The sequence below is a fragment of the Lissotriton helveticus genome, chromosome 2_1 (assembly GCF_964261635.1).
Source record: "Lissotriton helveticus chromosome 2_1, aLisHel1.1, whole genome shotgun sequence".
NCBI classification, from domain to species: Eukaryota; Metazoa; Chordata; class Amphibia; order Caudata; family Salamandridae; genus Lissotriton; species Lissotriton helveticus.
In genome coordinates, this window is record NC_136059.1 from 2,012,092,313 (window position 1) to 2,012,119,776 (window position 27,464).

General features: G+C 42.9%; 1 protein-coding gene across 1 annotated transcript in view; it reads right to left on the reverse strand.

The window, feature by feature from the left end:
- Positions 1-27,464, reverse strand: part of ASIC5 (acid sensing ion channel subunit family member 5) — a 733,553-nt gene that overhangs the window by 185,706 nt on the left and 520,383 nt on the right. Inside the window, exon 8 of the mRNA XM_078677664.1 lies at positions 9,387-9,555. Within this exon, the coding sequence (XP_078533790.1) occupies positions 9,387-9,555 (169 nt within the window). The remainder of the gene's footprint in view (positions 1-9,386; positions 9,556-27,464) is intronic.

Sequence of the window (27,464 nt, forward strand, 5' to 3'; positions counted from 1 at the left end):
GGCAGTCCATTTTGAGTTCGGAGGATGATTCTGAGGTTACGTGCGAGGACCGTCGGGGGTTCTCAAGGGCAGGGAGCACCAGGTATCTTTCCAGGCCTCAGGGTATGGGCCCATGATGAGCACCTCCGATTTGTCCGCGTTAAGTTGTAGGCAGCTGTTCTTCATCCATCTGGAGACTACTTCCATACCGTCTTTAATGTTAAAATACCCCTGTACCCCAAAACCCAAACCTAGCCCTGAACCCTAAAAATACCCCTGTACCCCAAAACCCAAACCTAGCCCTGAACCCTAAAAATACCCCTGTACCCCAAAACCCAAACCTAGCCCTGAACCCTTAAAATACCCCTGTACCCCAAAACCCAAACCTACCCCTGAACCCTAAAAATACCCCTATACCCCAAAACCCAAACCTAGCCCTGAACCCTAAAAATACCCCTGTACCCCAAAACCCATACCTATCCCTAAACCCTAACACTACCCCTGTACCCCATAACCAAAAACTATATCTGAACCCTTAAAATACCCAAACACCCCAAAACATATACCTCAGTAACCCAAAACATATACCCCATACCCATACTTACCTTATCCAAACATTTAAAAAAAAACATGCTTTTACCATTCATGCATTCACAACGAATTTCGTTGTAAATGTATGCGTGGTAAAAGCATATAAAATGTACTGCCATGCATTATAATGGCATTGCGGAGTCATGGTACTTTCGTAATGATGGTATGCGGAGAGAAAGTTGCGGAATAATGGGTGTTTACCCTCACCGGTAAGTCCATTGGTGGCACGGCGGCCCACATCTCCAGCAACATACTTATATTTTTTCACCACCAATTTGAAAAATGCACAGGTCTCTCTCATTGATGGCCAGCACCGACATACACTTTTAGACACACCTCCCGCCAGAAGTTCTAGAATTGCGAACTTTAGAGCTGGGGAGCTACGTTTGAATCTCGGCATCAGCTCAACATCCTGTGATTCCAGGCAAATCGCTTTGTCTCCCCGTGCCTACCACAAATGAATGTGTTCTTATGTAATGTAAATTGTGCTCATGCCATGTTGTCGAGATTGCGCTATATAATATTGTAAGGAAAAATAAAGTAGGGAAACTCGAGTTCACACACAACTGAACGCGCACTCTTAAGTGCATCAGCAGTGCACTGTGAATCGGAGCATTTCACAGGCCTGTCACAGATAAGAAATGCTATCAAAACAAAATGCTACAAAACAATATACTACTGGCCGGCAGCAATTCATACCCGGACAACGTCGGGACGGGCTGCTAGTTAAATATTAAAATTAAAAAGGTGGCACATGGCTATTAGCCATATCTGGACCTCCTGTAGCAGATAGCCAGCAAAGAAATTGCTAAGAGAATTAACAGCACGCCGCTCGTGGCGAGCTCCTTGCTGATTATGTATGCAAGTGGGGCCTTAAAAAGAAAGTTCCCCTGGGACACACATTAACCACAAAAGGGGACGAAAACTGTAGTTAGGCGGTGCTGCTTCTGGAATAAAAGGAAGTGATTCATCGGATCTACAGCCAATAATAAGCCCTCTAAGAAAAGCAATGCAAGTGTTTACAAATGGCAAGCGTCAGGAGAAATTCCCCGGAAAAAGGCGGAGTTTCACCCCTTAATATAGATTACTTGATGTCTCGGAGAGACAGCGCATGCGTGCTACCTAGGCAACACCTAACAATAGGTATATACTGGCCAGGAGCACTCCAATCAACACAACCTGGAGCCCGCTGGATAGATGCCCTACCCTACCAATCGTGTGCTGGACTGTTGGTCTACAGACTGCCAGGGCCCATTGGATCTTTCCATGAGGAACTTTCCTCAGTGATGTCGTCACTGTGCGTAGAGTTTAAACACTGTATACTCCTTGGCGACTTTAACATCCACCTTGATGAAGTGGATGCCGTTGATACGATCAAGCTCTTAGATTCCACGGAGCCACTGGGCTTATTACCTTATCTAATGTCACCTACACACAACAAAGCACATACGTTGGATCAAATCTTCTTTACGGCACCTATTAGAGTCTCCCCTCCTTTACCAGTACTTTGGACTGATCATTTGCTGGTGTCCTTTGGTATTTTTCATAAATCTAGCTCCACTATCAGGGATAAAGGGCATCTATCCCAGCTCCCTCAGGCCTTTCATAAAGTGTCCCCAGACATGATCGACCAATATTTGATGAAGCATTCGTGTCGTCTGTCAGGAGACGTGGAGACTGATACTAATCTCTTCCAAAGTTGGCTTACGTGCTGTTTGCAGGAGTTGGCGCCGCCCGAGTGCTCCATTAAGGCCTCGTCTCGCGCATCCGCTCCATGGTTTACTTCAGCTCTTAATTCCAGCCGTAGGCTGTGTAAGAAAGCAGAGAGAGCATGGAGAGTAAGCTATCTGGAGCCTTTGAAGGAAGCGTATAAGAGCAGGATCAAGGCCTACCACAGGGAAATCTATTTAGAGAAAAAAGCCTACTTTGCCAGAAGGATTGAGGAGGCCAGTAACACCAGTAAAGAAGTTTTTCTGGTAGTGAAGGAATTTACCTCCCCGGCCGCCATCACACCTAAATGCTCCTTCTCGGAACCTTGGGTGGTCCAACTGGCTAGCTTCTTCTCTAATAAGATCATCAGCATTCAGGACACCTTTCCGGCTGTGGCAGGAGTGGGCCCGCTCGATTTAGCATTGGGCCTTCCTAAGGTGATCGCGGGACAGCCTACTTTGATGACTTTTCCCCCGATTGAGTTGCAATCCTCTCTGGAAATTTTGTCTAAATTGAGATCTGGCTCCCCGCGTGATCCTTGCCCTGCTAAGTTCTTAGCTAAAATTGCCCATGTTATCAATCCGACTGTCAATCTGATCCTAAATAGGTCTTTGGAATCAGGATCCGTACCGCAAGCATGGAAACAGGCGATGGTTCTCCCTCTTTTAAAGAAGCCATCCTTGGACCCCAGGAATCATGCCAATTATAGGCCTGTTTTGTTACTACCGGCCCTGGCCAAGGTGACTGAAAAGCATGTGCACTCAGTCCTGGCCGACTTTGTAGAGCCTAATGAGATCTTGCACTATACTCAGTCCGGTTTCAGGGCCAACATGAGCACAGAGTCGGCATTGTTGGAGGTGTCAGAAGCCATCAAGGAAGTCCTAGATAAAGCTGGGAAAGCAGTTTTGATATTATTAGATCTTTCGGTGGCGTTTGACACCGTTCCCCCTGACCGGCTCCTGGCGAGACTCTGGGAGATCGGGGTTCGGGGAACGGTGGTCAGATGGTTTGAGTCGTTTTTGTCTAATCGACATCAGACAGTCTGGGCTCCTCCGTACTCTGCTACAGTGCCGCCTCTGGAGGTGGGTGTTCCTCAGGGGTCAATTTTGAGCCCCACTCTGTTTAATATCTATATGGCCCCCCTCGCGGCACTGGCAGAGTCGCTTGGCGCCCAGATTATATCGTACGCCGACGATACCCAGCTTCTCTTCACCTGCGGTAAGAACATGGACTTTGATGGAGAGAGCATTAAGAACTGCTCGGGTGCAATATTTACTTGGTTCCAACTTAACCAGCTGAAATGCAACTCCGACAAGTCCGAGCTCCTTTTCTTCAGCTGCCCCCCTGATCCCGGATGGAAGACCTGGTGGCCTGCAGGAATGTTTCCCCCTGCTACTGACTCCATGGTAGCCAGGAACCTGGGAATCAAGATGGACAATTGCCTTTCATTGAAATCTCAGATTCTTGGCTTGGTGGGGCAGTGTTTCGGAATACTCAAAATGCTGAGGAAATTCCTCCCCCTGCTCTCTATCGCTCATAGGAAAACAACGGTGCAAGCCCTGATTGGATCGAGGTTGGACTACGTGAACGTGCTCTACCTCGGCCTGCCTGAATATCTTTTTTCACGGTTTCAGATAGTGCAGAACGCGGCGGCTCGGGCCATTTTTGGCCTTGGTCGCCGCTCTCATGCCACTGGCCTTCTGGAGTCCCTTCACTGGCTTCCAATTAGGAAGCGCATTAAGTTCAAGGCCCTCACCATGGCGTTTAAAGCCCTTCATGGCATTGGGGCTCTTTATTTGCGGAAGACAATTGTCTTCCATCATCCAACCAGAGCCTTACGATCGGCTGCCTTGTCATTGGCAAGGATCCCTGTAATCAGGCGTGCACGGACTGGGGGCCGTTCTTTTCAACATCTAGTGTCTCGTGCCTGGAATGATTTGCCTCTTGCTCTGAGAAAAAACGAAAATTTGGCATCTTTCAGGAAAGATCTTAAAACGTGGCTTTTCGGCCTCTAATTTGCCCCCCAATGGATGAGTTATGCTGTGTCTGATCTGTCAGCGCCGGGACACTCTGCTAGAGTAGCTGAGCGCTTAATAAAACCTATGATAACATAACATAACATATTTCCAAAAAAACATGCAATTTTGGGCAAGTGGCAGATATATGTACGATGTCTGCATTCTCTAATAATCTCCATGGACATATCACTGGCCCTTTGGCCTTCCATTCAGTTATTTTATGAGGTGGGCAATCGAGCATGCAAACCCTTTTAAAAATGAAGCAGTTTATTTCTAGCAGATAACAAGATTGTGTTAGCCAGGGAGAAGGATTGTTCAATCACATCTGAATTTACAGCGATACCCATATCAGATGTCCATTTAGACACTAAGAGGTCGAAGTCATCTACTCTCTGACATCCAAAGAGGATGTATGACGTTACATTGCATACTTTTACAACGCCTACCTTTACAACGCATTTTTTACACCGCAACATCCATTACAACGCACACCATTACAACGCATACCATTACAACGAATACTTTAAAACTACCTTTACAACGCATTCCACTACAACGCAGGGTACATTTACAACGCATACCATTACAACGCATTACACTACATTGCATATAAGGTAAGTGTTGGATAGTGTAGGGGTTAAAATTACTATTCTAACTCCAGGGGGTGCAACAGTAGGGTAAGTGTTGGATAGTGTAGGGGTTAAAATTACTATTCTAACTCCAGGGGGTGTAACAGTAGGGTAAGTGTTGGATGGTAAGTTATGCGTTGTAATGGTATGCGTTGTAATGACTGCGTTGTAATGGTATGCGTTGTAGTGGTGTGCGTTGTAGTGTCATGCATTGTACTGACTGCGTTGTAAATGCATGCGTTGTAATGGATTTTGCGTTGTAAAGTTTCGTTGTAATGGTAGTGCGTTGTAAAAATTGCATTGTAAACGTTGTATACCATCCAAAGAGCATTGTAAATTATTGATTAGAATTCTTTTTTTTTTAAAAGGTGATGCATTGAATGCAATCTATCTAAGCCAATGTTTTTCGCTTTTAAGTCACCTTGAAAATAGTCAGGGATCTAATAAGATGCAAAGTGGGCGTTCCAGGCCTAAATAACGTGAGAAATGTCGCTAACCGACATTTCTCCAATTAACAAGCTGCAAACTAAACAGCATAGCGATAAGAAAAGTTGCGCTAACGTCGGTTATCGCTACTTTCCTTACGCCTGTTTCAGTCTGACTTAGCCATTATATCCAATGGAAGGTGGATATGATGGCTAATTATGCCCTGCCCTATCATCAAGCTATCGCCAAACGTTGTGCAATTATCACTGGATTTCCAGTGATAATCACACATTTGCAGCTTGCGCTTGGAACTGTTTAGCTTTTGAGATAAGCTTTGCTGATAGCACGCTATCTCAGCGATACAATCCAGCGATAGCCGGCGATAATTATCCTCTCTCTAAGTGCGTGAGCGATAATTATCACCGGCCCTTGCTAATTTTCCCCTGGATACCCCTGTACATTCCCAGCAAAAAATAATATTCCAAAACATGCTCCACCAATCATCATAGGAAATGATTTGAAACACGATTTCAAGGGCAGAGAGGGAAGGTAAGTGGGCAGTGTGTGCAGCTGGAGAGAGAGAGTGGGAGAGAGAGAGGCAATCAGATTAACAGGAATGCATTTTATGGAAAGACACACAAAACCTAAAATTACCACAGCTGTACTTCAAAAGAAGATTTGAAAACAAGTAACGAGGACAGAGTGAAATTGTGGGCACTGCGGTACAGAGAGACTGAGAGAGAGAGAAATGAGGGAGAAACCGGAAGAGTCATAGATAATATGTGTATCCATGTTATCAGGTAAAGCTCAGCACAAAACAATCTGCCTATCATTTTGTAAAGGCTAATGATTCTAGTTGCAATGTGTCCATTTACTCCAAAATCTGGCTTGTGTTGGCAATATCTGTATACCTACATGCCTAAGCTTGTCAAGTCTCAAAAGGTACTTCCCTTTCGTTTCTCTGCCTCATGGAACAGAACGGCCTGGACCCGGGAATCAAACACTGTGTTCTGAAGGCCCGCACTACAGAGGACACCCAGCTAGTAACTTACTTCAGCTTGTCCAGCTAGAACCTCATAAATCATGCCTTTCTGCCTATCAGGATAATATAAGCATGCCTTAAGCACATATAACATGGATGAACTGAAAGGTGCTGCCTCAGTGGTCACAAATATAAATTCATCAGGCTTGGTGCCAACTTTGTCTGTGAATCTTGTATGACTTCGCTCACCAAATCAACATCCTAGTAAAAACTAACCCTGTGCAAAGCACTACGCTATGCTTGCATAGTTTGCGCAACTTCGCACTAGGCGAACGGCACATAGCACAGTGCAAACATGCGTAGCGTAGTTCAGCGGTCATTTTTTGCTTGCTCGCGGTCCCCAACGTCAAGTTGGCGACCGCGACCAAGCAAAATGACATCCTCGCAAGACTTTTTCCTTGTTCGCGATCAGTAATATCAAGTTGCCGATCGTGAGCATGGAAAATAAACCTCTCGGCGAGATTCTCAACGCGGGGAGGTCAGGTTTCTCATTGCGAGTGGTCGTGCATGCTTGCGATCGCTCGCGATGAGAAACTACCAGTCTACATTGAGAAATCTACTCGAGTGGCAGAAAAGAACAGCTTGCACTGTGCAAGATGCTGTTTTCAATGATTGCACAGTGCTGGATGCTTGTCCGCACTGTCCAATCATTGAAAACGACATCTTGCACAGTGCGAACATGCTACTACGCAGTTCGCGTAGTGCTATGCGTAGCTCACGTAGTGCGAAGTGCACTTCGCGTAGCTATGCGTAGCGCTACTTCGCAAACTACGCTCACCCCTAGTAAAAACATGTAAACACAATCAGAATCTCAGCATAAGCCTTTCCCGTCCCTCCTTTCCCACATTCTGGCCGCACTAGTGTTATAGCCCATTAATGACTAGATGACACCTTGCCTGCCCCACAGTGATTACAGTGTGAATCCACACTCTAGGGTCGCCTTCAATGTTCTGCGCTTCATCCATAAATCCGCCCACATCCTCGGTCCTTCTGCCTGCGACTGAAAATCCAAACGTATATTTTAACTATTGTAAATGCAATGTCTCTGAGCATGAGTTCGGAGCTACCTCTTCTGGACCTGGTCCTTTGAAACTCACTTTTGCCATATGTTCTTCGATGCAAGCCGAAAACCCTCCTCTTCAAGCAGCTCTTCTGAGTTTATAATTGTTTAAAGTATAGTACACTCTCCCTCACGCTGTTCTTTACTCCTAGCCCCCCCATCTTTATCTCTCTCATTGTCCCTATATCCCTTCAGTTTCAGACCTCTACCTTACTAACCACTCCCGAATTCCTGAAATCGATGCCCTTGTGTAGGAGGGGATCCACGTGTACAATATATTAACAGATTTGCATGTGAAATTGCTCTCAGAGATACCGATTAGAAAATGAATGTATAGTTAATGCCCCTATCTGATACAAGGATATAGGTATTGTTGAGGTATTCACATGAAAGTGCTAATTTATGTATTCTTCCTGGAGTAAATACATACAATAACTGAATAAAAATAGGATGCCGTCCTTGCACCTTTCACAGAAATACCAGTACAATTAATGTGATCCAAACAATATTGTGGAAACTTACAGATTTGTGTGGTAAGGTATTTCACGTTCACTGCAGTGTTGGGCGTTCCTGCATTCTTTGTGTGAATTTTATCTGAACTGATACCTTTCCTGCACCATGGGCTTGAATGTCAGTCAGCCTCTCACTGGAGGTGCTCCACGTGTCTTGGTGACTGCTCTCTACCACAGTTATATGGGATGATAACTATTGTTCTCACTAGCCAGGGCAGATGGGATTATCAGTGGCCAGTTCATCTCCCCTGCTTTCCCCCCTGGAGGCCCTGTTTAATATCCCTACATTGACTCCCTCTGCTCTGACCTAATGCTTTTCTGACTAGTACAATGTCTATAATACATTACGACTGCTGACTTTGCCCCCACAAAACACTTTGGGCATCATACCATAGGTATATTGTAACGTTCTAGGAAATACAAAGAGAAAGGTCACTTAGTGGCAAATGACATCCTAACATCACAAAGGCTGGTTGTATATAAATACAGACTGTGTAGCCCAGTTTCGCCAAATCAAACTTTCAAAACAGATTAACAAAAGTGATTAGAGTCGAGTATACCTGAACACCACCCAATTCCAACCTGAATACCCCCCAAATCCAACCTTTTTAACCCCTTGGCCGCGGCGGTAATTCCCCCGCGGCGCTAGGGGGCGGGGGGGCCACGCGGCGCCGCCATGCTCGTGAGGGAACCACTCCGTCACGAGCCGCGGTGGCGCTGTGCTTGTGACGGAATGGTTCCGTCACGGCTCCGCCCGCTTAATAGAACACGCCGCGCAGGTGCGAAATCAGGGCCGCCCAGGCGCGGCGGCCGGGCCGTGACGGAAACATTCCGTCACCAGCACAGCCCCACCGTGGCTCGTGACAGAATGGTTCCGTCATGAGCGCGCAAGGAGTTAAAGAGCAGAGAAAAGCAAATAGAAACATTGGAGATTATAGCAGTCATTTTAAACCTCCCGGCAATACCCTTGTGAGGTAATATATCTATCACCTTTTGCATCATTGCTGGCATGTTTGTAAAGAGAAGAAAAAAACACACAATTGGTGGACGGAATGCAGAACAAATCAAAACATTCACCCCCATTTAAGAGATCTGAGTTAATTCCGTCATTCTTTTGCTCACCATGCCACCCCGTTTAGACCTGGCCATCCGCAAATCAGTCTTGACCCTGACCATCAGACCGAGCTACCAAGCCAGGTCCTGGAAAGAGAGACAGCTGTTGTGTTCTAAAAAAACAGGCCCGAAATGAAAGGGCGCATGAATGAGTAAATATTGTTGACTGTTAGAAAATGTAAGTCCTACAGAATGCATTGTTTTTTTCTCAGCAATTTCAATTTGTTTCCTGACGTATTGGAAAATACAATTACAGCATGAAAAAAACACAGTAAAGACAATAGTTAACGTCTCTAGACGTATTACCGGATATATTCCACGCTTTTCCTCAGTTTATTGGAAAGAATCTTTATGGAACTTTTGCTTGCAAATGTTGAATATGTGACAGTGGCAGGATACTCAATTTCTTCACAAGGCGCAGGACATGTGGAATTGTGTCTTCCTACTGAACATATGCCCAATATTTCGATGTCATCTGAAATTTTCAGAGGTAAGAATGATTAAATGCTTCTGAACATAACAGAATATCTGACATTGCAATCCAATTGTTGTAAGAGCTTGAAAAACCATGAACATATTAGTTCTACGGATTCAAGTTTTCCAGTCAGTGGGCACATAACTATTTCAAAGAGCCTCAGGCAGAATCTTAACTGTGCCTCTTTTCTTTGCAATTCGATTAGTTATAGTTTATGTTGTGACAAACTCCTGCAACATTACTAGGGCCTCTATCATGAAAAGTTATGGTATAATGGCGACCTTCCGACATCAGAGTGATTCTTCATCAAGACATAATAAAGAAATAATAAAAGCATACAATAAGCAAAGATGAATACTCCTTCTACCCGAAATTCTACAACACTGTATTTCGGTCACAGAGGTGCCTTTTTAGGTAGGCACGATTGTTAAAAAAGAGAATCATTCATCTAAACAGTATTTTAGAAGCTACTAACAGTCAAGGTCACTATTTTAAAGTAGTAGCCATACATACTACACATTTTTAAACTGTATGAAAATATGTTTCCATGTTCTTTATTTCTTACAGCAGATATGTTGTAGATGTGCCCCACGGAGAATGAGATATTCATCTAAAATTAAGCAACCTTTTATTAAGATGTGGTAAACAGATACAAGTTTAAATAAAGGAAATGAAAATGCAATTACAACTAGTGCCTGGCAACTTGTGGAGTCCATTTATCCACTTACACCTCAATTACAAGTAACTGCTAATAATCCCTCTTGATCCTGCAACCCTGAATTTTAGTTTTCAGGGGTCCTAATAATTCCAGGAGCATGGAAGTAAGAGGGATTACAGGTTTTTGGGGGAAAACGTGTAGGTATTCTGTGTTTCCACGTAGATTCCCACATGTTTTCTCATGGTGTTTCAAAGATTTTAGCTGCTCTATTCAGCAACAACCCCCATGTGAAATATCATAACTCATAAATCCAATTGTCCAATCATAGGGCTCGATTCACAGAATGAACTTAAGACTCAATCCTAAACTTACTACTATTTTGCTATTCACAGAATGCACTTACTACTTTTGGCATTGACAGAATGAATTTACTACTTTTGGTATTCACAGAAGTTAGGATTTTGTCTTAAGTCTGTCTTAAGTCTGTCTTAAGTCTGTCTTAAGTTTGTCTTAAGACAAACTTAAGACAAAATACTAACTTCTGTGAATACCAAAAGTATTAAGTTCATTCTGTGAATGCCAAAATTAGTAAATGCATTCTGGTAATACCAAAATAGTAGTAAGTTTAGGATTGAGTCTTAAGTTCATTCTGTGAATCGGGCCCATAATTATAGGGCCAGTCATAATCACGGTGTGTTGGACCTGGCCGTTTCAGCAGGAGTATTTTCAAACTTTTTGCCTTCCTTCTTTATTTTTTCTGATCTGTTTTTGTTGGCTATAGGACCTGAGCACTTTACCACTGCTAAAGTGCATGTGCTCTCTCACTTAAACATGGTATGATTGGTTTACACCTGTTATGTATATTTCATTTTCCTTAGATGTCCCTTGTACATTGGTATCCTATATACCCAGGGCCTTTAATGCCTTAACGGCGGCCGCGATTTTGCGGAAGTGCGGCACTTCCGCAAAAGGGGCGGGCCGCGTCAGTCATTGGCCGACGGCAGCACTGGGGAGGTATTGCTGCCATCGGCCAATGGCCGACGGCAGCACAGAACGGGTTAAATTAAATGCTACTAGTGGGCCAAATGCAAAACAACAGTTTATGGACAGAATGCAGAACAATGTCATACATTCACCCCAGTACAGAGATCTGGGCCTAAATCCATCGTTTTTTTGCACTCCACACCACCCCAGTTCAGACATGGCCATATGCAAATCAGCCTTCACCCTGTGCCTCATGGGAACAGTCCAGCCTATATACCCAGGGCCTTTAATGCCTTAACGGCGGCCGCGATTTTGCGGAAGTGCGGCACTTCCGCAAAACGGGCAGGGCCGCGTCAGTCATTGGCCGACGGCAGCACTGGGGAGGTAGTGCTGCCATCGGCCAATGGCCGACGGCAGCACGGAACAGGTTAAATTAAATGCTACTAGTGGGCCTGCAGCACTGCTTGTGCCACAAACAGAAGTAGCTTTTCAAACCTGTCTCAGGCCTCTGCCTTTGCAGGGGCTGCATTTGCAGATTACTGCCACAGTGACTTGGAATTTAAAGTGCTTGCCAAGTCTGGAACTCCCCTTTTACTACGTATAGGTCACCCCTAAGGTAGGCCGTAGGCAGCCCTAAGGGCAGTGTCTGATGCAGGTTAAAGGTAGGACATATGCTTTGGTTCTGTGGAATGTCCTGGTAGTGACAAACTGTCTATTTGGTTTCTCACTGCTGTGAGGTTGCTACTCTCATAGGTTTGCATTCCCTGATATGTGCTTCAGTGGTAATTTCTGATATGAAAGGAGTAGCATTGCCATGTTTGGTATTTTTGGAATAGTGGTGATAAATCCTTCTTATTGGTGAAACCAGGGGGCATATTATCAACAACTAGAGATATTTATCACTAAATAAGCTTAGCGTCATTTTTTTTATCGCCGCGCATTGCCGGATTTGATCGCAGAGATAACGTGCTTTTAGCAACGTTTATCTCCAAGGCGATAAAATATCCGGCGATAGCGGCGAAATGCGTGACTATCGCTGGAAATTCAGCGATATTCAGGCATTATCGCTAATAGGGACTTAACCTGAATATCCACCTCCCATTGGATATATAGGCTAAGAAGTGGTCTGAGCAGACGTTAGGATTTGGCGATATTCGCGCGTAGTGAAAATATTTTAATTGCTACGCCTGCGTTGATAATAGATGATAGCGATGTTACCGACTGCTTTCAGTCGCTAACAGGTTGGGTACGCCCACTTTGCATGTCATTAGTGATAAATATCGCTGACATGCAAAGCGGGCCCCAAACCGCTCGCTATCACCTAAAAGCTGTCGCTAACTGATGTTAGCGACAGCTTGCTAATAGGGCGATGAAATTTGCGCCGCAAAGGCGGCAATAATTTAATTTCGCCTGCATTGGTAATATGCCCCCAGATTTTTTATTACTATTTTAGAAATGGCACTTTTGGAAATGGGCATTTCTATGGGCTTATGACTGTTTGTGCTTTGTAGTATGGCTCCAATCAACGTCTGGAGTAGACTGACAGGGCCCTGTTTTGCACATTCACTCTAGACAGTCACAAAAGGAGCTGAGGTGTTCCCTGCATATACTAATGGGTCTTCCTGGCCTCGAGTGGTGGGAGGAATTGTCACCTGCACCAGAATAGGGCTGTGCCTGACTTTCACAAAGCTGTCTCCACCCCCCTGTATTGTGTCTGGAGCCAGGGCTGGGGTTAAATGGGGGTGTTTTGCACTTATAAAAGTTTGTTTGACGTAACCTCCAGATCAATGGCATTTTGAATATAAGTACAGGGGCTCTGACCCAATTGTTGTACACACTATGTGTGACTTGTAACCAGATGCTGCTGGCTCAAAATACTTCACCCTAGGATTGCTGTGCTGCCAGGAAGCACCACCATTGGACTGACTTGCTTGGTGTGCTGAACTGTGGCCTGCTTGGCTACTAGAAGGACTGCAAGTTTGTTCACTCACTTCTTTGTGCTGGCCTGCCTGCTTGCTTCCTGTTAAATGAGTACCCCAGTGACCTCTTAGGGCTTGTTGGCTTGCCCCCCTGTTCTCTGGATCTCAGGGCCACCAAAGATCCCTTTTTGCTTTCCCTGTGCTTTTGAAAACTAAGCGTGCAGAGAGCACTTTTTTCTACACTTCCAGTGCAGGCTAATTTGTTTCTGGCAGCACTGATTAGCACTGGTGTGTGCTCCTGATTTCTACTTCCAGTGTGGAGTGAGTGCTTTTTTATACTCCAATAGGAGAGGACTAGAGCGTCACAGTGATCTGTATTACCGCCTTGCGGCACCAGCATCACTGCAATCTGTCCCCAGATCTGGGTGCTGTGTGTCCTGCCTACAAAAACCAGGGCATGCCATCCAAAAACTGCTGTGGGCCCCTATCCCCTCTTCTCAAGGAAGTCGTTGCACTGGAGGAGGATCTGATCGCCCCAACGATGCTCGGACCCACATTACTTCAGGTCCATAGCCCTACACAAGTCCCTTACAGCAATACAGGTATCGCCTCATTACAGGGGCAACAGAGTAGCTCAATGATTATGGGAGCTTGAGGACCTTTCTCCAGTCTGCAGTCTTTGCACAGAGGGGCTGAGTTTTGGGGACTGCAACACACGTTTGCGGGCACCTACCTTGGGTCATTCCAAATTCGGGGGACCTAGTGAGGTCTCTCTGCTAATGTGGGGAGTGTGTGTGCCCTTATCTTGTGGCATACCTTTGCGGGGGAAGCCATGACTCCGCTGACAAGAAGGGAAGGAATCCTCAACAGATATCCCGTTCCTGTTGAAACCATCAAATAACATAATCCATGTTGTAGGTGGGCAGGTGGCCCAGTAACCTACATCTGAGTAACAGTGTACCGCATCACTGCTAAGAGGCGTTTAGTAACACCTGTGCACCACATGGAATCTATGTTTGCCATATAGGGTGGTCTGTATGGTGTTGATGTGTTCATGGGGATGCTGGGGTAATTCTATATATTCAGCTTTTCTAGTCTCTGATGTAAAGAAATATGTTGTGCTTATTCCTTGCGCTTTCAGGATAACAAGTACTAATCCAGGACTGCCTAGTATGCACAGCATTTTTGATTCTATGTGAGCTCTCTAACCTAACTGCTGAATATTATGCCCTGATGTTATGATATGTGTTGTTTTATGGCTTGCAGTGACAGGATAATGGCCCTTCCTTCCGGATCTGCATAGTAAGTACAGTGACTGTGTTTTTATGACATGCACTAACTATATGGTTATTAGAATTGCCTAGTTGGCAGAGTGGTTTTGTGTGGTTTTGGTCTATGTTTATATGCAATACAAAAAGGTACCTATGTATAGTTCTGTGTGGAGTCTCATTTGTGGTATATTTCTTGAGCCACTGGTGTGTGAGTGTGTGTTGCGCAAATGCTTTATCCATTGACTCTGGGATGAGCCTGATTGCTCTGCCAAGTTACCATGGGCGTGATCAGGGGTTATCTTGGGTATGTAACTTTACCTGGCTAGAGTGTTGGGTTCTGCATGGCTTAGGTGAATGCCCTAACCAACCAAAAAAAACCTTTCTAACAGGGTGTTACTGTGCAATCGCTGAATCACTTTTACATGTAGGATGCAAGTTTCTTTCACTGTTAGGAAGCTAAAAAACAAGGTAATATTCAACATTTAATGCATGCATTTGGAAAGAAGCTCTATGGTAACCAACTCAAGATATGACACATGAAAAAATGTATTATGTGACACCACATACATGCACAAACATAACCCGATGTGACAAAAATCCTCTGTCAGGGATTGAGAAAGAATACCTGGTCAACTTATAAATAAATAAATAAATATATCTATAATAATGGGCAAGTTTTTACGTTTGCACGCCGCTATGATGCGGTTAATGCCAGAACTAACAATTCGCAATATAGAGCCTCAAGAGAAACGACGACTATGTCCATTTCAGCTTCGGACCTGAGCTCAGCAGCTGAAAGCGAACCTGAAGGGGAAGCGGCTACGTCACATCAGCTGGGGTTTACCAAACCATCACTGGCAAAATAAGTCAATTGTCTCTGCCAGGATCGGAGAGAAACCTTGCGCCCTCGGGTGCAAGTTGGAAACCAAGTCAAAGACAAAACTACAAGCGCAGTCAAAGGCGCAGAAGGAGCAAAAGAAGGGGGAATCAGGGGAAAGAACCCGGCAAGAGGGTGCTGGAACCGATTCCAAAACCGCTCCGTGGCCCAAACAGCAACCCCCACGCAATAATTAACTTGACAGATTTGAAGTTAAGTTCAGGAGAGGGATCAGTTCTGAGCTTAGGACTATCGTATTCTCCCCCATGCAACTTTAATTATGCAGACACAAGAATGGACACCTTTAGATTTATCAGGAAACTGAAATTGAGCAAATTTCACCGACAGGTGCCTAAGAAAAAGATATTCTCTAAGGTTACAAGAAGTCCATCATTATTGAGTGTGGGGGACCAGGAAGCATTTGAAGAGATCTGGTCACTACAAAACGAAAATGGGGATGATAATCGCGTGGCAGGAAGCATGATGCATGAAGAAATGAGCCTTTGTAAAACACCATTTAAGCCAAAATCGGTTTTTCAGATAGTGATGTTACACAACACAATAAATGTGTACCAGGACTTGGTTACACAGGATCTTAAAAAATTAGATATGTCATGGAGCTGATCTGTTCAAATAAAAAGATTTTAAAAATATATATATATATATATATATATATATATATATATATATATATATATATATATTACCTACTGGCGGTCGCCAGTAGGTATATATAGTTAGGATTTTTCTCTATGGGATTTTTGAAAATTCTATGTCTAATAACTTTAACGTTTGTGGACGGAATTGGCTGAAATTTTCAGGAAAATGGCACATTTTGTTTCTGAGCAGCCCCTGAAAATTTTGGGGGGGTTCGTCAAGGGGGGGCCGAGAAAAAAGGGGGGTCCCAAAACGCGTTTTTCCCATGTTAATTTCCATAGGGCGGTTGGCCTCACTTTTAGCCCGAACGGCTGAATGGATTTGCACGAAACTTGGCAAAATTGTAGGGAGTGGTAGCCCGATGTGCCTTTTGTAGGTCTCAATATATGTGCTCCAGTGGATTTTGAGAAATTAACGTTTAAAAAAAGATATATATCTGTAACAGCGGACCGGGCAGCGCTCCAGGACGCGTACTTTTCGCGCAACGGAGCTTTGTGAAGCGAAGCTGATTGGTTCTCCGGCGTCTGTCAACATTCCAAACAGTCCGTAGCGGCCGCCATCTTGTCTCTCGGTAGGATCGAGAGACAAGAGGAGGCCAAAGCGAAGGGGCAAATGACCATAAGGGGGCATAGTACATTGTCGCTGACCCCCTAGGTTTGATGTGGAGGTTTTAAAAGGGCCCCGCGGGGCAAAAAAAAATAAAATAATAATAATCGAACGGCTGAATGGATTTGCACGAAACTTGGCAAAATTGTAGGGACTGGTAGCCCGATGTGCCTTTGCTAGGTCTCAATATATGTATTCCAGTGGATTTTGAGAAATTAACGTTCAAAAAAAGATATATATCTGTAACAGCGCTCCGCTTCGCGTACTTTTCGCGTTACGGAGGTTTGCGAAGCTGATTGGTTTTTCGGCGTCTGTAAACATTCCAAACAGTCCGTAGCGGCCGCCATCTTGTCTCTCGGTAGGATCGAGAGACAAGAGGAGGCCAAAGCGAAGGGGCAAATGACCATAAGGGGGCATAGTAGATCGTCCCTGACCCCCTAGGTTTGATGTGGAGGCTTTGAAAGGGTCTCGCAGGGCAAAAAAAAAATATACAGTTTTTTTAGTTTTTTTGCGTGGAGTGCGCCCGGTTCGCGAACCGGGAAGCGTTCTGGGGAGCGTACTTTCTTGAAAATTAGTGAAAAAAGTTAGAGTAAAATAATAATTGTGAGTGATCAGATGTAGGGTAGCTCTGAGAAGAGCTTTTGGGTTTATGGTACATTTAGGTACTTATAAGTAGGTACCAATGCACAGTCTTAAATTCAGAGTGAAAACTCTGTTGCCCTCATCTGAGAAGTGAACTCCATCTCCTCTGTAGATATCTTGCATGTAGTAACGCAAGTTATTGTTGTACAGGGAGCCCATTCCATGGTCTCTCATGTAAGCTGAAACAGATTTGTTTACATGCTTCCTCGATTTCTCAATTTGTGGACAAAATTGGTTCGACCACCTCCATTTCTGTCTTTGGCATATATTTGAATATACCAAGGCAGTCTGAGGAAAAAGTGCCATCAATTGCTCAAAGGTGTCCTTTAAAAGCATTTCCAGACCTACCCCAGTCAAAGTGCCCAAATCATTACCTCCACAGTGCACAATTAACAGGTCAGGTTTTGGCAAATGCATAAAGGTTTTCACCAATGGTATCAATTGGTGACATTTTAATCCTCTGTGGCCAAACCACTTAATTTCCACATCTTGTAAATTGAGGTTAGGTAAATTCCTGTTTTCAGCGTACCTTTGAGCCCAATAGATGTAACTATGTCCAACAATCCAGACAGAAAACATGGTGAGAGAAGGTTCTGCTGCAGTCAGATGAAGTGTGGCAATGAAATGGCAGTTGAAAAAATGAGAGTGTAAAATGAAAAAAACTGAGGAGTTTCTGTGTTAATGAAGCAGTAAGAGTGATTGGTGGATTTTGATTGCTGAAAACAGAAAGTTAGTGTGCATGGATGAGTTCGTTAAAAGATGTATTTTGAGTGGCGAAGAAAAAATCATTAAATGAAAGAATGCTCTGGATATGCAGGTGCACTGAGAGTTCAGAGTTCAATTGCAACATTGTTGTGTGAGAGGTCTTGCAAGAGGTGGTTGCTATGCAGAAAAATCAGAGAGGGGGCAGAGGGGGGAAGGGTTTTGCTTTGAAAAAAAGTGAGGGAAGAGTTTTGATTGGGTGACATGAGAGATATGTGTGAGGAATTACAGCATTTCTGTGCTTTTGATAGCTGCAGACTCTGGAGTGCATACCTTTTGCTCTGCTGAAGACAAATTGGTGTGTTTCTGAGACTGTTTTGAAACTCAAAGTATTTGCTAAGGTGAGAAAAGATTTCTTTAATTTAGATAGAAAATAGTGTGCTTTAAGGAGAAAATTATGAAGAAAGTTGTGTTTTTCAAATGTTGCTTTGTCTCAAGTGTTTCACAAATAGATTTTGTTTCTTTGAGAAATTGTAATTGGAGAAAATGTGAAGTATTAGTACTGACAGGGCTTTTATGTGCATAGGAGCTGTGGAGTGTTTTCAAATTATGACTGGTAAATCGTTTTTGAGAAAAAGCAATGGTTTTAATATTGATGAGAAGGACATAATGGTGTCTGCTTCTTTATAAGGTAATTGAGAGTCTCTGATGTTATTTTTCCCATTTCAATGTAAGAAGTTTGTCTGTGGAGCAAATTGTTTGTAAATATGCTCCCACCTGTGCATGGCAAATTTAGATTTTGAATGTTTCCGTTACATAGGCATGTTAAAGGTGACTGAAACATGCTGCAAAGGCAATCAAAAAATGCTTTTATGTGTCTTAAGGACATTTTAAGTCATTTCCCCATGTGCAGTGTTTTCAAATTATGAGTTGAAAATCGTTTTTGAGGTAAAGGAATGTTTTCAAAATTTATGTGCGCCATATGACCCCAAATTTCTTTTTCAGGGGTGCAGCAGGGTGTTCTTGAGACACCCCTGCACCGTCGGAAAAATTCGTAATTTGCGATGAGGTAATTGCTAATCGCAAATTGCACCTTCATTCCTATGGGCCTCCTGCTGCATGGAAATGAATGAGTAATTTGTAATTAGCAAATAGGTCATCGCAAACTAGGAATGGTAAAGAATCGCTATTTATTCCTTAAAGTTCGCTATTTAGGAAATGCAAAAAACTTTGATGATACATATGGCGGTTCATCTCTAACAAGATAAGAAGCATAGGGATAGATTTATGATGACTGGCGCATCACCAGGGATGTGTTAGTCATTCTGTGCCGCTGTTCCGTCACCTATGGTGTGCTGCATTTACAATGCGGCGCATCATGGGGCAAAAACAGCACAGATGCGTGACGTATTTGTGCCGTAAAGTTGGCGCATTGCTGGAGTTGTATCGCAAGTGTGATGAAGCTCCAGTAAGGCTGAGGGGTGGCCCTGTCGCAGGGTTTCTGTTCTGACACAGAACTGTGGACAGAGGATTGGAACCTCGGCGAATTAGGGTGTCCCAAAACTCACCTTAGTAATCAAAACCCCTTAGCAAGCTAGGTACAGTGTCACATTGGATATAACAAACTCTCAATGTTTAGACAATCCAGAATATGAACTTATAGTACCTCAGGATACGTGGAACTCATGAACAGTCGGTCGTTATATATTTCTTAGAAACCAGAACATGGAGTTAAGAAGAACACATGTGTATTTGAAATGTTTATTTACTAATGCCGTCTTCTCAGGCGTAGTATCTTAGATTATACAAGTACACATATTATCAGTAGCAAAATTACCAGCATAGTCAATAGTACATAAAAAGCGAATGGTGACAGTATGTTAACATGCTGTAAATGAATAAGAGTTAGCAACACTTATAAGCAGCCGCGGGCCGTGGAGGGAGTTACGGTGGGGCAGGGAGGCGGGGAGGGGGAGGGGCAGGGTGGAGAGGGTCCACCCTGCCCCTCCCCCTCCCCGCCTCCCTGCCCCACCGTAACTCCCTCCACGGCCCGCGGCTGCTTATATCTCACCCTCCCTAATACACATAATATATTATTTGCTAAGAAGGTCTCTTTGTGTTGGTTTAGGGCGTGCCGATACTTTAGTGTCTTAGATTTGAAGGAATCACATCAGCATACACCAGCTCTCTCTTCATGTGAACCGCATCAAGTGTTGTGTATGTGTGTTCGGCAAAGCAATATAAAACCCGCCTCATGCTCAGAATTGGGAGAAGCTGCACTTATGTTATGAGTATGAAGTCGTGGAGATCAGACCTCATAACAATTCTGTATCGTGTTGTTCTTGAAACTTCAGCACTCGCTGTACAGATATAGTTTAAGAAGTAAAGCAGATAGTAGAGCAATAACATATTATTCTCATGTAAATCACGATGAACTATTAGGTTGAAAGCTAAAGCAAAAACTAAGTGTCGTGTGCAGAAGTTGCAAAAAAGGAAAAAATGGCGTTTAAACCGGTAATGAGTCCATGCTAACTTAACACGGTGTAAAGATATCCAGGACCTAGATGACACCTCCCCATGATCCGGAAACGAACTGAATAAGATAATAGAAGTGCCATCTCATGAGAGCAGATTGCAACTTTATATGTGGACGGTCCGCAAGGTAAAACATTAAAAACTAGGAAAATTTAATGCTAAAGAAAAATAAAACAGCCAAGTACTTTATCGAGTCTTAAGCCAATAGGCAAGCTAAATAATAAAAACTTGACAAATAAGTTAATGAATTGTCAATGAAATGCTAGTACTCGGCATATCAAACATGAAAAAGGTCTATGACATAACTGTGTATGCAAAATAAGCTGCAACAGCCTCCAATAGGAAGTCACCGTCTTCATCCGAAAAGAGTTCAGCCATCCAATTTAAAAGCGGAAAAGAACATAAGTGCTCTCCCAGCACCGGATCCTCTATTAACATCAGAGGACAGCTCGTGGGTTTTCAAGAAAGCTCTGTTCCAAGAAAGACTGTGTTGCCGCTTGTAAATTCCAGGGACCAATTAGTCCATGCATCAATGCCACAGCCATAATCCTTTCGCCAGGACAAACCAACTCGTGAGTAATGATAGGAGTCATCAGCTGATTAAAGTCGACGTCAGGAGAAACCGGTCCGCAGAGACACAAATCAATGGCCCAATCGAAATCACAGGTCAGGCAGTGAAATACAGGCTGGACACAGGTGAAGTAGGAGAATCGAAAAGATAATCCATATGCCGTGCTTAATATCGCCAACGGCATTGTGCCATAATATTCTAGCATGCGATTGCGGAACAGTGTCAGCAGCTGCAGGGCGGGAGCTTGCACAGGAGGGACATCCATATTTAAAAATGTAAAAAAGCACAAGAGCGTCTGCTGGTAATGCAAGTAAAAATGGGAATCCACGAAGCAGAGTGGAAAAAATAGAATGAAAGAAAGCAGGGATGACTCCAAAGATTTTCTCAAATGAAGTCACGAGACCACTGGTAACAACTTTAAAAAAGTGCGCCAGGCCCTTTGTGGAGGACGCGTTAGAGATAGTCCGAACCATCTTGCTGAAATGGAAAGGCGAATCTGTATTTAAAAGGGTCTGCACCTCTGTACGGGTGTTCGCTGTGTGAAGCACGAAAGTTTCACGGGCCGAACTCAAGGCCACCTCTCTCTGAGACAAAAGAGCTCTTATTCTTGCCATGCCGTTGAAATGTGCTCCCAAGGTTGGTATTTGTGGCCAGATTGAAAACTCCCTATGTTCATGTGTGGGAGGAAATAGAACATTTCTGCAGCAAATAACCCGTTCATTTACTGTTACGATAAAATGAATACTTTTAATTAACCTAGAACAATCTTCATTATTGAGCATCAAATAACTACCATTTTCCAAGAACTTGAACGTGGGGATGATAGCAGGAACTGGTGTGCCTTGCAACACGCAAGCCATATTTGGTCGGTGTTTGTTGCATGAACCGTGTAACTGTATGTGCCTACACATTAGTGAATGATCTGGCGTCTCAGTGCATTCCTCTCCATTCAGATAAAGTTCTTGATCATCTTTGAAAATCTGTATGTGTATGGAAGCGACCAGACCTCATGAAGAAAACCACTACCTAAAGGTTAATAACGACCTATTGGTATATATTTCATACAATTTGAAAACTTATATAAAGCAAAAGGCAGCGTTATTAAACCGTGGATAAGGCACGTTGCCAAAGCAGTCAACCTTTTGGATTTATACTGGAAATGTTAAAGGAAGAATTACGGAGTAGGGCCTGTAAATCTTTAATGGACAACGAGTAAAATTACTCCAACCATCATATTCCTCTAACTCCGGGATAGTAGGGGTGTTTAATTTTTTAGAAGTAGCCAATCCAAAGCATTTGGTCTGGGAAATTGTTTCATTCACAAACAACATATGATTTGGGATGAGACATGCACGGTGGAAAGCCTCAGTGCCTTGTACCTGCCAGGTTCGTGAACCCCAAACTGATGTAGATCCTGGATATTTTTACTCTGTGTTACGTTAGCATGGTCTCATTACTGGTTTAAACGCCATTTTTCCTTTTTTGTAACTTCTGCACACAACACTTAGTTGTTGCTTTAGCTTTCAGCCTACCTGCGTCAAGATCTATGCCTGCTTCAAGCAGGCGCAGGGTTTTGATGTAGCTTTGTCCTATCTGATTGTAAATGCGGCACACCGTGGGTGGCAGAGCAGCGGTGCACGTTAACTGGTGCATCCCTGGGGATGTGCTAGTTAATATAAATCTGCCCCTTTACATTTAATTATGTGCAGGGGACACAGAGTAGGTGAGGTTTATCCAAGGTTAAGAAGAGATGAGTCCTGTTCAGTGAAAAATTGGAGGTAGGCTTCAGTATATTATATACCTAAGTAGTGTGTTAAGTTTTTGATGACTGTTATTAATTTACTGTTGGGTAATAGTGGTTAATAACATTTTTTATTATATTTTACCACAGATTGAACTGCAGATTATTTCAAGATTTTAGGATGCCTAGCAAAGAAAGAGTAAGAAAGGCTGCAAAACGTCAAAGACAGCAGGACCATGGAATAATGCAGCAGTCCTCTAACAAAAAGATTTGTCAAGTCACCAAGAAAGCACCGGGTAAGAGTCCAAAAACAGTCATAAGAAATATGTGTAGTAAAAAAAATATTACTACAGAAAATGTTTCAGTCCAGAAAAGGAGAAATAATTCAAATGGTAAGGAAAGGCCAATGAGATGTGTTACTGCTAGAGTAAGAGATAACTCTATGCATGAAAGTAGAAGGAAACAACAGTTTAGGGATATTCGTAAACGAATGTTCCGCAACAGGATAATTGGGAATTTGTTAAAAAATATTAAGAAAGGTCAGCAGATAGTGGTTTTTTATAAGAGAAAAAAAATAGTTGAGAAAGTTATTGATCAGGCATTTGAAATTAAACGTAAGTTATTTATTTTGACAATCAATAGAATTAGGAAGCTAAACAAGGTAATTTATGATTTCAAAAGAAATAGTAGATGGAAGAGAATAGTTAATCGTAGTAATTTTTGTGAAGTTTTTTCTGGAGAATGGATGCATAGTTCAAGCTCTGAGGCATTTTTTAATGAGGAGAGTTATTTCCAGGATAATGATTTGGTGCATGCAGTTGACACCAGTGGTCGAGCTTATGAAGTGAAAGATGGTTGTCCAGTTGAAAAAGAAAAAGTTGTGAGAACAGAGATAGAAGAGGTGTTAGGTAATGAGGTTTTAGGGAGACGTCCTAAGGGTCCTGTGTACACCTGGAAGTGTAGTAGTATTTGCAGTGTACGACAGGATTCCATCAATTTGCTTTGTGATTTTATACGGTCATTTAATAAGAAAAGTTTGAAGCAGAAAATGAAGTTGTTGCAAGAATTAGATCCTTGCAGAGTGAGAGAAGTGATAGGCTTGCATGGTCATTCACTGGCTTGTCTTTCCAGGAGAGTATGCCAGAGTGTTTTTCATCATTTCAGGATGCTAGCAGTGCATCATAATAAAGTGAGGAAATTAGTTAGAATGTTGTATTATGCTAAGAGTCCAGCAATTATGCTTAAACAATTATGTGCTGCTCTTTTGCATGGTTCTGAAATAGATGTGAAGAATATATGTGAAGAAATTGAGTTTTGTTATTTTGGAAGTAAAGAGGAGAATGTTGAAATTGACCAAGAAGAAGAGAGTAATGTGGAAGATAGTGTACAGGTTTCCAGTACAGATAATTTCCAGACGGAAATTGCGACGTTTGAGGTGAAATCAAGTGAGAGGCCAAATTTCACTTGTGTGTGTTGTCGACGCACTTATTATAAGAATCAGACTAAGTTAGTGGATTTATATGGAAAAAGTGAAAGGGAAAATAATAGTGAATGGAAGGATTTTACAACATACTTGATGGTAGAAAATTGTTTTGATTTGGGATTGGATCAACGTGTGTGTACTTATTGTTGTAACAAATTAAATCAAAACCAGTTGCCTGCTAGAGCAGTTCATAATAATCTGGAATTGGTTGAGATTCCTTCTGAATTGAAGGATTTAAATACTTATGAATCTATTTTGATTCAAAGTATCCATCCCTTTCAGGCTATTGTAAGAATGGAGCCAAAGACAGGGAAATTGCCTCCATCAGATTTACAGAGAGGATTAAAGGGAAGAGTTGTTTATTTGCCTTTAGATTTGAAGAAAAACATTAACACAATTGGAGTAGAAAAAGTGGAAGAGGAACCTCTTGTTATCTTAGTTAATGGGGTTCCGACAAAGAATAAGAAAATATGGCAAGATTTAGTAGATGTTAGGAAAGTGAAAAGGGCAACATTGTATTTGAAAAAAAATAATAAATACTATAAAAATTTATATGTTGCAGAAGAGGAAGTAAGTGAGGAAGAGGATAGCGATTTGTGTGCTGGTCAAATTGAGAAAGTAGAACCCTGTACTAGTGAAGAAATATATGAACATTATAGTGTTCATCCTTTGCATTCCAAGGAAGTCATGGGGAATGCTATTGAGTTGTTTCAAATGAAACAAGCGAAAGGGAGTCCCATTAGTGTTTGGGAGGAAAGTTTGGAAGCTCGGTGTTTCCCACAGCTTTTTCCAACAGGTCAGGGAGGAAGATATGATGAGCGACCTCATCAAATTCCTGCTTCTGAATACCGGACTTTGCGATTGTATGCAGGAGATCCTAGGTTTCGACAATGCATTCCTTATTTGTTTCATCTCCTGTTTGAAAGCGATCTGTCTGGACTGTCATATGCAGTGAACCACATCTTGAAAAGTGGTATACACATGCAAAACATCTCGGCAAGTGACTTTATGGATAAAGTCAATGTCCAAGACAGTATTTTGGATTCTCACCTGATTAATCTCATGGCGTGTCAGCGTGGTACTAATGAGTACTGGTACCGTCGTCATGGTGATTTGAAATGTATGCTGAGGAACTTAGGAACTCCCACATGGTTCCTCACTTTGAGCTGTGCTGAGTATGGCTGGGAAGACTTACTTGAATTTCTACGAGAGGCAAATGCTAACGTAGAAAACATCGAATTCAAGACACCCGGAGAACTGTGCTCTTTGGATCCAGTCAATGTATGTAGGTACTTCAATCATAGATTTGAAGGTATGATGTCTTTCATCATGAATAAGAAGAATCCACCTCTTGGAGAGGTGTTGGATTTCTTCTGGAGGAAGGAGTACCAAGCAAGAGGTGCTCCTCATATACATATGTTGCTGTGGATCAAGGATGCACCTAAATTTGGAACGGATGCAGAAGACTCAGTGATGAGTTTCATAGAACAGTATTCTATGTGTGCTGTTCCAAACGCAAAGGAGAAAAAAAGCCTAAGAGAAAAAGTTCTACGTTTCCAAAGCCATCGATGTGGAAAGTACTGTCGTCGTAAATTCCGGAACAAAGACAAGTTCTACACCAAATGTCGTTTCGGCTTTCCACGACCGGTGATTTCTAAAGGAAGAGTGAACAGTTTGATGTCTTCGCTGCGACATAATGTGATGAAGAAATCACCTAAAACACATACAATTTGAAGAGGAACGAAGAGTCTAAGTACATCAACGACTACAACCCGGTGATTTTGTCCATGTGGAATGCTAACATGGATATACAGTTTGTGGCTGATAACTGTATGGCTGTGGCTCGGTATGTGACATCTTACATCACCAAAAAAGAGAAGACAGAATTGAAGGATATGTGGGAGGACATTTCCCATGAAAAGAGCCTCAGCAAGAAGTTGTACAGTTTCAGTCTGAAGATGTTGTCGCATCGAGAAATCGGAGCTTACGAATGTTCTGATCGGTTGTCTTCAGCAAGTCTCTATGCCAAGTCCAGGAGTATCGTTTGGGCGAGTGTTGGTCTTGCTGCAACGCGTAATCGAGTTCTGAAACCTGTGCGGGAAATTGAGTATTTGGCGGAAAAGGAGCCAAACAGTACCGACATTTTGAAGAGCAACATGTTGGATACATATTATCCAAATCGAAGCAGTCATCTCGAGAATGTTTGTCTGTATGAGGTTCTGCAAAATTACATATTCAAGAGGAACATCAAAGAAGATACTGAGAAAGGAGTGTATGCTGTAATAGGAAGTGAGGGATGTCTGGTCAAGCAAAGAAAATGCCACTTGATAAACCATCGAAAATTGAGTGGCGAATCTCCTGAAAAAAAGGAGTTTTTCTATTTAGCACTTTTGCAACTTTTTAAGCCTTGGCGTGCAGAAGTGGAACTGCTTGGAGATTTCCTTTGTTACGAAGACTCATTCAATGCTGCCAAGGAGACCATAGAATGTCCTGCTTTTCCTAAACATGTAGAAATGTTGAATGTGGAAATTGAGCAGGAAGCAACGATTGCAGCCGAGATTGCCAGAGACAGTTCTCAGGACAGTCAGAGTTCTGCTTCATTGAGTCAGGATCCACTAGGAGGACCTCTTATCGAAAATGAAGCTGCCACTGCTATGAATGAAGTGGAAAGAGCCATGGCACATGCTCCGGAGGATGCGGTTAACTTAGAAGAGTTGGAAAGACAACTCAACGTTGAGCAGAGGAAAATATATGACGAACTTACCATGCAAATTGATCATGGATTACGTCATGACAAGAAAGAGTGCTCATGTACGTCGTTGAAGCCTGTCCGACTGTATGTGAGTGGAGAAGCGGGAACTGGAAAAAGTTTCCTTATTAAAGCAATTTCGTGTTATTTGCAGGAAAGGACAGAGTCATCGCTGTCTTGTGTTGTCACCGCTCCAACTGGACTGGCAGCACATAACATTAAAGGGATTACTTTACATCGTTTACTGATGCTGCCAGTGGAGCATGACAACAAATTAGAATATCACAAGCTATCTGGAGATGCTTGTTTTGAAGTTTCAAGAGTCTTGAGGAAAATGAAACTTCTTATCATTGATGAAGTAAGCATGGTTTCCAATGTCATGCTTGCCTTTGTGCATTTGAGAATGCAAGAAGTTCTCAAAACAGAGTATGATGTGTTATTTGGTGGCAAACACATCATTGTTTTCGGAGATCTTCTGCAGCTGACACCAGTGAAAGGGCAACCTGTGTTCAAA